Source organism: Salvia hispanica, chromosome 6, assembly GCF_023119035.1.
Source record: "Salvia hispanica cultivar TCC Black 2014 chromosome 6, UniMelb_Shisp_WGS_1.0, whole genome shotgun sequence".
NCBI classification, from domain to species: Eukaryota; Viridiplantae; Streptophyta; class Magnoliopsida; order Lamiales; family Lamiaceae; genus Salvia; species Salvia hispanica.
This window is the reverse complement of record NC_062970.1, coordinates 4,287,153-4,304,277: the sequence shown is the minus strand read 5'-3', so window position 1 is coordinate 4,304,277 and position 17,125 is coordinate 4,287,153. Positions and strand designations below refer to the sequence as shown.

The 17,125-nt window shown below is 41.1% G+C and overlaps 1 protein-coding gene and 1 pseudogene across 1 annotated transcript in view; one reads left to right on the top strand and one right to left on the bottom strand.

The window, feature by feature from the left end:
- Positions 1-621: 621 nt before the first annotated feature.
- LOC125194521 overlaps positions 622-17,125 on the bottom strand; it is a 44,038-nt pseudogene continuing 27,534 nt past the window's right edge.
- LOC125194225 (subtilisin-like protease) overlaps positions 13,934-17,125 on the top strand; it is a 17,060-nt gene continuing 13,868 nt past the window's right edge. Inside the window, exons 1-2 of the mRNA XM_048092335.1 lie at positions 13,934-14,161; positions 14,232-14,233. Coding sequence (XP_047948292.1) covers positions 13,961-14,161; positions 14,232-14,233 — 203 coding nt within the window. The 5' untranslated portion in view covers positions 13,934-13,960. The remainder of the gene's footprint in view (positions 14,162-14,231; positions 14,234-17,125) is intronic.

Below are 17,125 nucleotides of genomic sequence, written 5' to 3'. Positions count from 1 at the left end.
GTGAGTGGAATATGAGACCTATTACCAATTATGGAATATTCCAACCGGAATTTCTAAAGTGGGACACCCAAAAATAGTAAACTAGGACTCCTAAAGTGGGACGGATGGAGTATAATATTATATAGACAAAAGAAAGTATACTAAATCTGAAAACATCAATATACCATACAACAAATCACAATTACAATGATAAAATACAAAGTAGTATCATACCAAGTAAGACCGGCCTTATGTGGCTTCTTGGTATGATGGAATGGAATAAGGAGGGAATGAAATGGAGATGAGAATGGAATGAAGGTGAGAATGAAATGACAATTCCTTTCCATTCTTGTGCTTGGTAAGCACATGGAATGCTAAGGGAATGAAATTGTTATTCCTTGATTGATTCCATTCCTATGTTTGATAACTACAAATATTTCATAAGTAATGTGAAAATATTTATAATAATCAGCTCGACTCTCTTATTTATAATAATATGCATTCCAGGAAAGAACCGACAAAGTTGAAGCTGATAATTCAGCTCGATTCGATACATGAACAGTCATGGCAGCGCCTGCATGTGAATCAAATTTATACTAGTAGTACAAATTTGAAATTATTAGCATCCATAGTTGGTTGGTTTCAAGACAAACGAACCACATTAGGGCTCCTCACAGAATGACTGGGAGAGGTCCATTTCAAGAATCCTTGGATGAAATTGGCATTCGGAGCAGAAGTGGGTCGGCTGAATGTAACCTTGTACTGCAGTTTCTGTTCTGTCTCGGAGAAGTTGAGCGTGGCGGGCTCCACACGAACATCAACTCCGTTAGGTGGGAAAATCTCGACCTCGTATGACGAGTCAGGGTCGCCTATGTTTGTGACGGCCCTGGTGTAAACCTGGGAAGTTGATTTGCAACTGAAATTATAGAGAATGAAGGATAGTTTAGCTATGCTTCCGCTATCTTCGATTCAACTGCGCAATTCACCCTCCTATGTAGAAACACCTCCACTTGGCGTTCCGTGTAGCCAAGACCGCACAAGTAAGAAAGGTAGTCTTGGGGCTGGATGTCGTAGACAAGTCCGGGATCATGAGCTCTTGATGGATTCACATGCCCTGATCCCGTGGCAAAGATGTTAGCCGGGAGGAACCTCTCGTCCTCAATTGGATTACCAACGAGGTTCACGTCGTCTGCAGTGGTCATGATGGCCGACTTGATTGCAGAGGGAGACCAATCAGGATGCATGCTCTTGAGTAGAGCCGCCAGGCCGCTCTGGTGCGGGCACGCCATTGAGGTACCGGAAATTATGTTGAATGTGGATTTTGTGTTGGTCTTGCCTTCGACGGAAATGTGCCATGCTGCAAGAATATTAACTTCGGGGCCTAAAATGTCGGGTTTCACGATTCCAGGGGTAGGTATGCTAGGAACCCTGGAAGAAAATGAAGCGACGACTGGTGCACGCTCATCACCAATCACGGTACCTTGGGAAGAAATAGTGGCGGTGGGTGTTGCCGTTGATTTTATGTAAGCTTTGTGATATGGATATATCTATAGAATATCTCCCATATCTCTATTGTTATTTTATCATATCTTTTCCATATCATTATTATCTTATTCACCAAGTTAGGTTATTCATAGGAGTATTATAAATAGGACCTATTGTTATCTCATTATTCAATCAAGAAATACAATTACCTTTATCTTATTTTTATCGCTTATTTCAATTCGGTATTAATCTTGGTTTGATTGACGGGCAAAGCTCCCGCAACTACCTCGTCTACCTTTTATCCCTCCGACGATTCCGCGACGCCGGAATCTTGTTAAGAGAAATCATCTCTTAACAATTGGTGCTTCCATTGTCTAACTCATGGCTGGAGTCAATCTTCCTTCATGGTCGGAGATATCGCAAGCATCTGAAAGGCTTGCAATTGACTTCAACAACAGCAACGTGGGAGAATATTCTCGCTAGGTTGGCCAGAATCGAGTCCCGATTGCTTGAGCATGGGCGTAAAGCAGCATCCACGCGCCCTCCATCGCGCCCGGAACCTGACCCACCGGTTGGACCTCTACTGTACGCCGTCGCACAGCCGCAATTCCAGATCCCCTACTACCAGCCGCCACCACCGTTCATTGCACAGCGGAGACCGAAAACTTGCTGGCACCGACCGAGCAGTCGGATGCTTCCGGAGTTCCCGCAGTATGATCAACCACCAACACGCCCAAACTCTTGTTGGGATCCGCCGGATGGTCATGCGTTCTATCACCAACATGGGTACGAGAATTGGCAGCCATCGTCGCCACCGGAGTACCCGATTCCACGATCTGGTTTCATGACACCAGACTACTACAGTCCTCCCGTTGGACAGCAGCCTTGCACCGGGAAGCTCCCACTCGGCTGGCCACAGCCACCCCTGCAACACTCACCGTCCTGCTGGTGGCCAACAGCCGCACCGCTACCCACTGCGGCAGTCCCGATCTCAACCCCTGCCAATGGGTTTGTTGAATTCCAACATTTGCCGCTCCCGCTGCAGCATGCCCAATTTCAGATTTTCGATGAACCTATCTCCGATTCCAGTGACGTAGAGGTGCCGATCAGGGAGGAGGTTCGGACAAAAGAGTTGCCTCCGATTGTTGTGATAGAAGAGGATGATGGCTCCATTAATTTTGTGGATGGATTTGATTATTTCACCGAGAAGATTCTTGATTCTTCTGCTGGTTTATGTGGAGTTGAAAAGGCTGAGAAGGAGAAGAAGTCCGGTCAGGATCACAAGCGCGAGGAGGAACAAGTTCAAGGGCAGTTTGAGTGCTCGATGCAACTGAATGCTTTTCCAATCAAGGTTCTTCACGCTAAGGTTGATTTGGGCAATTCCATGGGGGACAACACGTCAATGAAATTATTGAGTGATTCATCACATGTTAAGAATGCTGCAAATATGGATTATCGTTCAACAACACTCAGCGCTGATGCCCGGTTTATTCCTCCGCACAATGACACTTTGTGTTTGGTCAATCATGGACGCATTCACAAAAACGATCTGATTTAACCTTATTAAAAACGACCTGATTAACTGTTTTGTATACTCGTACTTTTGCAAGTTTATAAATCACTATAGTTTTACATTTTTTTTCCTCAACATTTTGCAGATATACTACTTATCTTTTTAGTCCAAATAATGAAGCCAATCTAACATTGGTGAAGACTAAATTGTAGGAAATTAAATGATGTGGAGGGGCTGAAATTTAATTTTGCAGAAAAATAAGCCATGGCAGCCTGATGCTTGAAGAAGACAAGAGAGAACAAAAATTTAACTAATATAAAATTCTCTCCACAATGGATGCCCTAGTGAAAGCCCCAGTGAGAACCTTAGTGGTTGCCACATCAACATGCCCTATCTTTCTACAATGGTGGAGCCCTAGTGGATGCCCTATCTCTAATCCACTTTTCATTTCAATTTTAAATCATTATTTACATAAAGGAACAAAAAACTCTCTTTTAAGTGTAAAACTAATTGTCCCACATCGAAATCACAAAGAAATTTAGAGTTGAAAACCTATCTATAAAACTACCATTTTATCTCAAATCGAAGTCGCAATGAAAGTTGGAGTTGAAAAACTATCTATAAAAGTGATAAGGCTAATTTCATGCATCGGTTATATGGTGAAAAGCGTTATAATTTGCTTGGTCTAACACGTTTCCTAAGCCAGGTGTGTGAAAAAATATCGCTAGATTGAGGAAATGCTGAAGGAGATGGTCTAGGAAAGGAATGAAGTAAAGTGAGCAGGATTTAAAAGAAAAGAAGGCGTGACAGAGGGAGTCAATAGCTGAGGGCAACAAAGTCTATCTATACCTCGCTGGGCCCCACTCGAACGCCTATATATAGAAGAGCATGCAACGCACATCATATCACTTTTTCACTCTCTTTTAGCTCACACACATAACACACACTTGGGAATGGAAGATCTGGGGTAGTCGGGTTACGAAGGGTTATTTTCTTTAGAAGTTTCGCAGTTGCAACACCGTCCGCGTGTGGATGAAGATACAATCTCTTTTAATTCCGTTTGTTCTGCACTTTTGCGGTCGAACTTCACTTTTGGGAGTCGACTTGGCTGTTGATGATACTCGTTATCTTTTCGCTTTGTTGATTTGTGTTTAGTTGTGATATTTTGAGTTGATTTACGTAGATCTCGCTGCTGGAAGTTTATTTTAATAAGTATTATGTCGATCTCTGTTTTATTTTGATGTTGTGGTGTTTGATATGGGAATTCGGTGATAGATCTGTGGTTTATTGACTGATTGGAGGTTGTTGTTCGAATCTGAAGTGATGAAGTGTTTCTGTTGGTTGGAATTTGTGTTGGACGCTTGGATCCGGAGTGGATTTAGCGTCTGAGGTTGGATCCGAAGTGAGAAAAGGAAGTTGTTAGATGGATTTGAGTTTTCTTCTTGTTTTCTGTTTTACTTCGTCTAGCGTCTGCAGATCTGTTTAGTTCTTCGTTGATTATGCATAAATTTGACTTAGATTTAGTTTGCTCTGCTTTGATTTCGTTCATGTTGATTTTCTTATGAGTTTTTACGCAATTTGGTTGTAGAAGATGATGTCGCTGTTAGTTAGTACTAGAGTTAGTTATTCTGCCAGCTTTTCGTACGTACTCTGCTTTTTCAGTCATGGTCCCCACAGTCAGTTTATTTCCTAGGTCTAGGTAATTGGAGTAGTTTTCTTAGATCTGGTGATCGAGTAGTTAATTTTCTCGCAACGTTCTCTTATTATTTCGCCTAGATCTAGCTATTAGCTTAGGAGTTTTTAGATTCCTAAGTCAAGTTTAATTTGTTTTCCTCAACCCAAGAAAAAATGCGTGGCAGCAGCCAACACCAAAAACAAATCCAAATCCTTGAACATGAGTATTACGTATTCTTCTATGTGGGATCGATCCCTACTTCCCTATACTAGGTTTAGTAAAGTGGTTGAGGGTTTTTGAAAGAAGTGCTCTGTGTGTCCGACGACCGGGATTTCCTGCGACCAACGAGTTCCTAGACCGCGTGATCTAGTGGATTTGCTGGACCTAGGGAACCTGTTATTTCCTTCTGTACGCACTACGGAACATACCTACTTTCAAATGGTGCCGTTGCCGGGGAGGGATGACGTTTATTGTTATTTCATTTAAGGATTTGGTGTAAATATTTTAAGTTCTGTTATTTTCTTTCTCCTTGACAGTTTATGAAAGCAGGCTTCCATTCTGGAAGTTGGGCAAGCTCATCTGGGTCAGGGAGTGGCCAATTCAAGTGGCGAGTCAAGGAATCTACATCTACCATCACCACCAGATCAGGATTGAGGACGGAGGATCCATTCCCGTTCGAGTCAGAAAGTGAAAAGGAGTGGAATTCGTCGACAGAGGAGAACCCGGGGTCGTCAACAGAAAAGGAGGACCCGAATATGGCTCATCTGCTAGATCCCGATCCCGAAATAGGGTCGCTCACCGCACATCTTGACGGTGAACCCGCTCATGCTATAGTCTCGAACCAACGACGGAGGTCGATCGATATCAAGACAAATGTACTTGGAGTTCTACCCACTTTCTCTGGGTGTAGGAACGAATGCCCCTATGAATTTTTGAACGAGTTCAGTAAACTATGCAGCATTCAAAAGCGACCCAACGAGGCAACAGAGGAGGACTACCGTCTTCGAGCAATTCCGTTTGCTCTCAAAGGGGAGGCGAACACTTGGCTGCTAAGGCTCCCACCGGACTCGATCAACACGTGGAAGGATTTTAAACTAGAATTTCTAGATTACTTTTTTCCATCCAACAAGACGAATGCCTTGAAGAAGGAGATTCAGGAGTGCAAACAAGAATACGATGAGTCTCTGAGTTCTTATTGGTCCCGTTTCAAGGGGTTGCTGGATGCTTGTCCGAACCACAGGATGATAGAAGCGGAGACTTACTATCTGTTCTACGAAGGTGCAAACCCTGAATCAAAGGACTTGATGAACTCCTTGAGCGGGGGAAATTTTACCAAGAATAAGGCAAGTGAAGCTCGGGAAACCTTGGGAAGGCTGATCGAGGCGAAGAAGGCCTATGATAACCCGCGAAGCATATTGAGGAGAGGATCAGCTAATGCAGTGATGGAATAAGAAGACAAGAAGGTGGAAGATAGGATCGATAAACTGGAAAAGGCCTTGCTAAATGCAATTGAGAAATACAATCTGCATGCTCTAGTGGAAATTGAGAAACCCCCTGGTCAGGAGGAAAGACAACTTCAACCATACTACAGTCAGCCCTGCGAAGGGGAGTGTCAAGCTCAGGCAAATTCGATGGGAAGTTGGAATCCCGACGAAAGTTGGAACCAAGGAAGACAGAGGGACGCTCCATGGAGGACTCACCCAAACTTCAGATGGATTGACCATGATCAAGGCCAGCCACCTCCACTTCAGCTCACGAATTATGCACACCTTCCGGAGAGGCAGTCCAACTGGTCAGGGAAAAGTCAAGAGGGGCAATTGCAGCTGGGGTATAGGAATCAAGATCAAACTAATTGGGGAAACAGAAATCAGAACAATCCAGGGAGTTCCTATGTGCCACCTCATCAGAGAAATAACCAAGGAAACTACCAGAATTCCCAACCAAATCATCAAGGGAATCAAAGGTCTGGTAACCAGTACAATAACCATCAGGGAAATCAAGGGTCTAACAACCAATACAGCAATCATCATGGCAACTATCGTCAGAACCAAGGTCAAGGACCAAATTCTGGTCAATTCAACTCCAGACCACAGAGGAGTTTGGATGACATGGTCCATGATCTAGTGAATTCACAGCAGTTCATGCAGGGTAACCTGCACTCCAACAATGACATGGTGCACAAGTTACAAGATGCTCAGTCTGAACATAAAGCCGTCATGGACATGATGACAAAACAACTTTCCCAGATTGCAGTTTCCTTGAATGAGATGCGAGGGAATGAAGGGAAACTTCCTACCACCGTCAAACCTCCAGATGTGATATCAAAATTACCATACCCTACGAACCAAAAAGAGGTGAGAGGCTTCCTAGGCCATGCAGGGTTCTATAGAAGGTTTATCAAGGATTTTGCAAAAATCGCGCAACCACTCACTCGGTTGTTACATAATGACGTGGAATTCGTCTTTGACGAAGGATGTGAAAGGGCGTTCCAGTTGCTTAAGGACAGGTTAGTATCAGCACCAATTATCAGGGCACCAGACTGGAGCCATCATTTCGAGATAATGTGTGATGCGAGCGATTTTTGCTGTGGGAGCTGTCCTAGGACAGAAAATTGATGAAAAAAGCTATGTGATCTTCTATGCTTCCAAGACGCTGAATCAGGCTCAGAAAAATTATGACACCACGGAGAAGGAAATGTTGGCTGTCGTATACTCGTTTGAAAAATTCCGACCCTATCTCCTTGGGTCAAGGGTTGTAGTTTTCACGGATCACGCGGCGATTAAGTACTTGCTGGCTAAGAAAGAATCTAAGCCGAGATTAATCCGTTGGGTGTTACTCTTGCAGGAGTTTGATTGGGAAGTAAGAGACAAAAGAGGAACGGAGAATAGAGTAGCTGATCACTTGAGCAGAATACATCAGGGGGAAACAGAAGAGGCCATACCCGATGCCTTCCCCGAGGAGCATTTGTACCTTCTGGAGAAATTTCCTAGACCACCTAACTGGGAAGCAGTTTTGGCTCTGACCGGTCTAGGGGAATCGGATAAAGGGAAGCGCACACTAAATGCAGAGCCATGGTTTGCTGATTTAGCCAACTACTTGGTCACGGGAGAGATGCCAAGTTCAGACGAAGTTTCCCGGGCCCAGAGGATGAAGATTAGAAGTGAAGCTAAATATTACTTTTGGGACAATCCTTACCTGTGGAAAATGTGCTCAGATCAAGTGATTAGACGCTGCATTCCCGAATGGGAACAAAGAGATGTGTTAATTCATTGCCACACATTAGCATGTGGAGGCCACTTTGGACCAAGGAAGACAGCGAGGAAAGTGTTGGACAGCGGTTTTTATTGGCCGACACTAAATAGGGATGCTTTTGATTTCTGCCAATGTTGCGAGAGGTGCCAACAGACGGGGGGAATTTCAAGAAGAGACGAGATGCCTCAAGTCCCGGTGATCATGTGCGAAATTTTTGATGTGTGGGGAATGGACTTTATGGGACCGTTCCCATCGTCTTGTGGGAATACATATATATTGGTTGCAGTGGACTATGTGTCTAAGTGGATAGAAGCTAAGGCCACCATAACATGCGAATCGAAGGAGGTGGCAAAATTCTTGAAGGCCAATATTTTCAACAGATATGGAGTTCCTCGGGCCATCGTCTCGGATCAAGGGACTCATTTATGTAATCGCACCATCGAGGCTTTGATGAAGAAATATGGTGTTCACCATAGAGTGTCGACTCCTTACCATCCTCAGTCTAATGGCCAGGCAGAGATTTCTAATCGCGAGATCAAGGCGATATTGGAGAAAACAGTTAATCCGTCAAGGAAGGACTGGAGCAAGAGACTCGGGGACGCATTGTGGGCTTACAGAACTGCTTTTAAAACGCCTATTGGAATGTCGCCTTACAGACTTGTGTTTGGCAAGATGTGTCACTTACCTGTTGGTATTGAGCACAAGGCGTACTGGGCAGTGAAAGAACTGAATATGAAGCCGATAGCTTGCGAAGAAGAGAGGAAGTTACAATTGCAAGAATTGGAGGAACTTCGGCTGGAGTCATTTGAGTCTGCCATGTGGTACAAAGAAAGAACGAAGTTATGGCATGATAAGAATCTCCGGGTCAAGGAACTTCATGTGGGACAGAAGGTGCTCCTTTTTCAGTCTCGGCTCAAGCTAATGCCAGGAAAACTGAAGTCTAAATGGATCGGCCCATATACCATCATCGGCATCCGAGCAAACGGAGCAGTGGAGATCCAGGGAAGTGCTCCAAACTCTGTTCCTTTCCTTGTCAATGGTCATAGAGTGAAAGTCTATAGGGATAATTCCGAGTTGTGTGTTGTGGACGAAGTTCCACTACATGCACTCCCTATTATCGCCTAAACGGACGGGGGATATTCCCGATGAATTCCTGGGTCAAGGAGTAAGTTAACAATTTTGAAAATACAAACTGAACCAGGGAATCTCGGGAATACAAAAAAGTGTGTAAATAGTTTAATTGCTTTTCAAACTTAGAAAATCCAAAAATATTTTCGAAGCACCAGACTCCGAAGGGAACCGATATTTTTATACTCTAACCTTGACCTAGGAGTCTGGAACCTTCATTTCTTTGTTATGTAGGACATGGTCGAGGGAATCAGCTAGAGAAGAACCTGAGGGGAGAAGTCAAGGGAAGCCTGGAGGAAGGAGTCAAGGAGGGAAAAAGATATTTTGAAATTCAAAATCTGGTCGATATTTATGGAAGTTGTACGGTTGCTTACATCATGCCTGCAATCGCACCATTTTTTCATCAGAAAAGCAACCGCCGTCCTTCTCTCTCCAATAACCCCAAATTGACAAAATCTGATTTACTCTCCCTTCTCTCTACCTTCGCTCTCTCTCTCTAGAAACTAAACCCTAACCAAATTCGACCAGTTTTTTCTCTCATTTTTCAGATCTGCACCGATGGATTCTACCCAACGCACCGGAAGTTCACAAAGCACGGTGTACGACCCAGCCTTGTTGGCAGAATTGACGCAGAAAGTGGGGAGCGTCGAGAAAGCAAAAGAAGTGTATGCCCTGTTCGCCGCTAGCCTGATGCCGTCTGCGCCGGTCGTACCACCACTAACGATTCCGGCAGACTCGGCTGCACAACCGGCGAATCTTCATGAAGAAGGACCGCAAGATTCTACATCTCAACATGCAGAAACCGCTTCACAAAAGGCGAAGGAAGAGGAGGCAGTGCACGAACGGCCGAAGGGTGACGGATCGACGAACGACGAAACCATGGTGGAGACAGAAAGGCAAGAACCTGAGAACCCTAATCTTGAAGGTAGGGAAGTTTGTGAGGGGGAAACCCCTGTTTTCGATGAAGTGGTGGAGGGGGTAACCCCTATTGTGGATAGTGTGATTGAGGGGGAAACCCCTGTGTTAGAGAATGTTGCTGTGGGGGAAACCCCTTTAAAAATTGGGAACGAGACCCCAACGATTTCTGAGGCGCGCGACCCCTGAACCCATGGAAGATGAGGCAACCCTAGGAGATGTCAGGGGGGAGAACCCCATTTATATTGAGGGGGCAACCCCGATGTTGGTTGGCGAGGGGGAAACCCCAGAAAAGCTATTGGAAGAAGCAGATCTACTCACGACTGGAGTACCGGAGCCCGAAGGAGGGCTGAAATTGATCGTTGACCTGGTAGGCGACCAAGATGAAGATGAACCGAAGGTTGATGAGAGGGCAGAAAGGAGGCGCACCAGGAGGAGCCTCCTCGATGAAGTCGATGACTTAGTTCCTGACGCAAAGGGCGGAGACTCAACAGAGGCAGAGGAGCCCCGCTTGGCCACGGAAAGGCGGCGGCGACCTCATCTACCCGGTCTAGGAAAGCTCCCTCCGTCCAGGAGGTCGAGGAGACCCTTTCCCCTATAACCGAGGAACCCTCTGTCGAGGAACAAGATGAGCCCATCCCTGAACCTATCTATGACTCTGAAGAAGCTGAAGAAGAGCCAATTCCAGGACGTCTGGAAGTCTGGCTGACTAAAGAGTTGTTAGAAGAGATGAGGCAGTTCGACGACCAAAAAAGGATCACAGTGTATAAGGAAAGGTATACGCAGCAAAACTTGCTCATTCAGTGTGAAGGATTATATTCTACAAAATATATTCTTTCACTAATTGATGGATCCGTCTTTTAGTATGGATCATTGTGAAATTATACTCTCTACATCCGCCATTAGGAGTCCCATTCATTGGCAGCACGGGTTTTAAATATTTATTCAAAAATATTTTTGCCAAATACTCCATTTTTCTTGTGTGTGTATATGTGGTGTTGTGTATATACGTGTGGCGGTGTGTGTGTATATGCGGTATTGTGTGTGCATATGTGGTGGTAATGTGTGTGTGCATGTGTTACTGTGCACGTGTGTGTCTGGTGGGGGTGTGTGTGTATGCATATATGTTAGTGTTAGTGTGTGTGTGCGCGCGCAGAAAAAAATATTCACAGGGATTTACTGTATACTCCTTTTGTCCGTAAAATATTATCTATGTTTGACTCGGCACGAGTTTTAAGAAATATGAAGAAAAGTAAATAGTAAAAATTAAGAGAATGTAGGTTCCATAATTGTATACTCTCTGCGTCCCAAGTTAAGCGAGTCATATTCCTTTTTGGTCCACTATAAGTGAGTCATTTTTCTTTTTGGCAAAAAATCTTCTCTCTTACTTTATTCTCCACCTACTTTCTTCTCTTAACTCCTCTATTTTTCTCTCTCATACTTTATTCTCTCCACTTTAACTATTTAAATATTAATTCAATAAATCTCGTGCCCAAAAGAAAAGCTTCGCTTATCTTGGGACGGAGAGATTATTGGTTTTATAAGAGAATGTGAGTATAATGAGTTAGTAGAAAGTGAAGTCCATCTACTAAAAATGAAGAAAAAACAAATATGAACATTATTTTTTATATGACAAAAGAAAGTATAATATATCTGAAAACATTAATATACCATACAAAAAATCACAGTTACAACTTACAATGATAAAATACATAGTATCACATAAAACTAGTCTAACACCTTATTAGAAGAATAAAACATTTCATATTATAGGCGTGTTTATTTTCATGAAGTGATGACAATTAAATTCTATGTGTTCTCGTCTATTTCAAAATTGATGAATTTGTTTATTATTAATAGTTTGAAAAATATCATTATTACTATTCACGATTAGAATGTCATTTTTTACTCAGCTTCCATTCAATTTTAATACAAAGAATTTCTCAATAAAATTTGATACACTTGATAAAAAATTAATCTTCAATTTCTCAATAAAATTTAATAGACTTAATAAAATATTAAATCTTCATTAGTTTTTTGACTACTTATTAAGAGAAAGAAGATGTAATTTTTTGACTACTTATTAAGAGAAAGAAGATGTAATTTTTTGACTACTTATTAAGAGAGAGAGAAAACATTTAATAAAAACGTTATCCACTTGTACAACGTTTCTTCGCTACCTGAGGCTGAGACAACTAATAAAATTATACTGCTAACTTTTAACTTTTAATAATATTTTATATTAGTTAAATTTTTGTTCTCTCTCGTCTTCTTCGAGCATCAGGTAGCCATGGCTTATTTTTCTACAAAATTAAATTTCAGCCCCTCCACATCATTTAATTTCCTACAATTTGGTCTTCAACAATGTTAGATTGGTTTAATTGTTTGGACTATAGAAATAATTAGTATATCTGCGGAATGTTAGGGAAAAAAATGTAAAACTGTAGTGATTTATAAACTTGCAAAAGTACGAGTATACAAAACAGTTAATCAGGTTGTTTTTAATAAGGTTAAATCAGGTCGTTTTTGTACGAGTATACAAAAAGACAAGCAAGGTCAGAAACGATAGGAATGAGCAAATCAGAGGATAAGTAATGAAAGCAATACACCGTGGAAATATTGCAGGCATGAAAGTAATATATCAAAAATTGTAAGGGCTTGAAAGATGGTAGCTACTATTGAGAAGGGGCAACCTCATGTCTGATGTCTCTATACAAATACATGTAAACATGGAGTATATTATACTCTACTACTTTAATATATGTATATTCAACTAATTTGCCCCCTCCATTTAGAAAAAAAAAAAAAAAACTCTCCCTGCCCCTAAAAAACAGACAACATTTGAAAAGACACGGGTTTTAATGTGAAAAAAATACTCCCTCCGCCCCTCATCTTCTAGACTACGAAATGTATGAATATGAAACCTCTCACAAAGTGGAGTTGAAGCTGCTGTGGGCAGTGGCGGATTCAGGATTCAGAAATGGAAGGGCCGAATATATTTATTAACTATTCAAAGCTATGAGAATAAAGTTAGCATATTTGATTAATATGGATATTGAATTATCATTGTATACATAAAGAATTTAGATCTAATTAGAAATACGTATGTTCTTAACTGTGACGACTAATAGTAAAAGTTTAGTCGATTCATCCTAGTAATTATATAAATAGTGAATTAACTGTGATGATTATTTCTCTCAATATATCACTTTAGTGAAAATAAACATCAACTAAATGAACATAAGAGTTTTGATTAGTTATGTTCACTTAAAAGCCGTTTACTTTTAGTATAGGTCTAGAGGATATATTGAAAACATAATCATCACAATTAATTGACTGTTTCTTTTGATGAAATATCGATCGCCATTTAATGATTCAACGTTTTACTACAACGAAAGCAATGCAGGTCAATAAGTTAACATGCCCACGACCATCTCAAAACAAAGCCCACAAAAGTCATAGAAACACAACTATATAGTTATCTAATTTTTTCTATGAATCTAAAATATAGTATTTATGGTTTAATTATTTGGACTATAGAAATAAGTAGTATATCTGCGGAATGTTTGGGAAAAAAAATGTAAAACTGTAGTGATTTATAAACTTGCAAAAGTACGAGTATACAAAACAATTAATCAGGTCATTTTAATAAGGTTAAATCAGGTCGTTTTTGTACGAGTATACAAAAAGACAAGCAAGGTCGGAAACGATAGAAATGAGCAAATCGGAGGATAAGTAATGAAAGCAATACAACGTGTAAATATTGCATGCATGAAAGCAATATAGTTTGGAAATATAAAAAATGGCTTGACGTACAAAAGGATAAGTTGTTAAAAGATGGTGCTACTATTGAATGTGAGACCTCTCACATCACAAAAACGTACGCCAAGCTGGGAAAGGAGAAATATAATCAAATTGTTGTATAAGTCATGATATTGAAAGATGCTATTCACTGATTGATTTTCTATAAGAAGGTGACGATGAATTCATAATCGACACAACAAAATTTAAAAATGGCACACCTATCTTCTACTATCATTATTGTTTGCTTGTTGTGCATCACTAGCCTGCCCTTATTTGCATCTCAGATACCAAATAAAAATAGTCTACAAATATACATTGTCCATGTTGAGGCACCTGATGCACATGTTGCTTCTGAATCGGAAGATCTGGAGAGCTGGTACCGCTCTTTTCTACCGGCTACCACAACAAGTGTTAGATCATTGGCACTAGAATTTCTCTTTGTTTTTGATTGAGATAATGGTTGTATAGTCTCTGTTTTAGGAGTTATTGTGGAGGTGAGTTTTCATGGAGAAAGTCTGATACTTAGATAGATGAAAATGGTTCAACTTACAAAAGACTCTCCATCTCTACTAATTAAAGATGGAATACGAGACACCTTTTCTAGGAAATGAAAACACATGCTAGAGAATTAATGACTAGTGTCATAATCAGCCAACCTACTAATGACACTCTAAACAAAAAGCATAATTAAACCTTTTCTGCTGCACATTAACTACAGTTCTCCCTCTTAATGTGCTGCTCCATGACACCAAGAAGTTCTCTGAACTTGAAAAACTTTTCCTTTGGAAGTGCTTTGGTGAAGATGTCTGTCACTTGATCTTCGGACTTGCAAAATGTGAGCTGAACTTCACATTCTTCAATGGCTTCTCGGATGAAATGATATTTGATGTTGATGTGTCGAGTGCGGCTATGAAAAACAGGATTCTTGCTCATAGCAATTGCTGATTGGTTGTCGCAAAACAGCTCGGTAGCCTCCTTCTGCTTCATTCCAATATCGCCAAGAATCTTTCTCAGCCAATACACCTGTGATGTCGCCATAGTAGCTGCAACATATTCAGCTTCGGCAGTTGACTGTGCCACACTCTCCTGCTTCTTTGAACTCCAAGAAAACACACTTGAACCAAGAGAAAATGAGTAACCCGTAGTACTCTTCATATCATCCAAACATCCGGCCCAATCGCTATCGCAATAGCCTTGCAAATTAATTTGGGCACCTTTGACATACTTGATCCCAAAATTTGTTGTGCCTTTGATGTATCTAAGAACTCTCTTTGCTGCACCAAGATGGATTTGACTTGGACTATTCATGAATCTTGACAACATACTAGAAGCAAACATAATGTCCGGTCTTGTCGCACAAAGATACAACAAACTTCCAACCATACTTCGATAGATAGAAGCATCAATCTTCTTTTCACCATCTTCTTTCTTCATTTTCTCATTCACCACCAATGGAATCAAAGTTGGGTTGCAATCACCCATTCCAAATTTTTTCAGAATATTATTTGCATACTTTCTCTGACAAATAAACACCCCATCATTTTCTTGGTATATCTCCATACCCAAGAAATGATGTAGCAGCCCCATATCACTCATTTCATATCTCTTCATCATCTCAATTTTAAAATCATGTATCATCTTCTCATCATCACCACAAAACAACAAATCATCAACATATAAAGCAACAATGAGAGTAGATGTACCTTGAGTCTTCACATACAAAGTAGACTCACTTTTGCTCCTTTCAAATCCGTGCTCAATGAAATATGCATCGATTTGGCTGTACCAAGCTCTTGATGCTTGCTTCAATCCGTACAATGCTTTCTTCAACCGATAAACTTTATCTTCGGCACCTTCAATTACAAAACCTTGAGGTTGCTCCACATAAATTTCATTGGTCAATTCTCCATTCAAGAAGGCTGATTTGATGTCAAGTTGGTATAATAACCACCCCTTTTGAGCTGCAAGAGCAATGAGCATCCGGATTGTATCCAAACGTGAAACCGGCGAAAATGTTTCGTCGTAGTCAATTCCGGGCTGTTGTGTGTAGCCTTTTGCTACAAGTCTTGCCTTGTTTCTTTGAAATGATCCATCTTCATTTACTTTAACTTTGTAGACCCATTTCACTCCAATGATTTCTTTTTCTCGTGGGCGTTCGACCAACTCCCATGTCTTGTTCTTTTCGATCACATCAATTTCTTCTTGCATAGCTTTTCTCCAAGCTTCTTGCTCCATTGCTTCATCAAAATTTTCAGGTTTTATGAGGCAAACATTGCATCTCTCATAGACATCTTGCAAGCTTTTCATTCTAGGAGCAGGACTTGATGATGATGTGGACGAACTTGGATCCGAGTTAGAGCTTGAATCATTTGGGGATGAAAAGTCAGTACCTTCATCACCATCTCCCTCATCTTCGACAGTTGAAACTTGCTTTGTTTCATCAATGATTGATCCATTCTTCTGCACTTCATTTACTTCCCAATTCCAACTTGCATTTTCGTCGAATATCACATCTCGACTTGTGATAACACTTCTTGTCTTCAAGTTGTATAGTCTATAGCCTTTGGACATGTTGCTATAGCCAACAAGTATACATTTCACACTTGTTTCATCAAGCTTTTGCCTTTTTTCTTTTGGAATTTGGGCATAGCAAACTGACCCAAAAACTCTCAAATGCTTCACTGATGGCTTTCTTCCACTCCATGCTTCAGTTGGAGTTCTATCCATCACAACTTTTGTTGGACATCGATTCAGCAAGTATACTGTTGTATGAACGGCATCTGCCCAAAAACTTTTAAGCAATCCTTTGGCATGTATCATTGATTTTGCCATCTCCATCACCGTCCTATTCTTGCGTTCGGATACACCATTTTGTTGTGGTGTGTATCCAACACTTAGTTGTCTTCCAATGCCTTCTTCTTCACAATACTTGGTGAATTGATTTGAAGTGTACTCCTTTCCATTTCCATTGTCACTTCTTAGCACTTTGATGGTACGACCACTTTGATTCTCCACAAGGAGCTTGAATTTCCGAAAGACTTCAAACACTTCGGATTTTTGCTTCAAGAAGTAAACCCACGTCATACGATTATGCGCTTCATCCCTTTCTTCGTGTCAACACTTATCGTCCCTTTTCTATGGGCTTTGACAAGAACACCATTCCCATCTTAACTTGAGAATTTACAGATGTATCAATGCTCACAAAGATGGACTCATCACCTGTCATGTGGTTACTACAACCACTGCCAATGTACCACACATCTTCATCTTTTTGTTTTTTGCTTTGTGAAGCATAAAACATATATTCTTCACTCTGCTTTTCTTCCAAAAAATTTGCATGCTGCTGCTGTTGTGGTTGATTGTTGGCGTAGCAA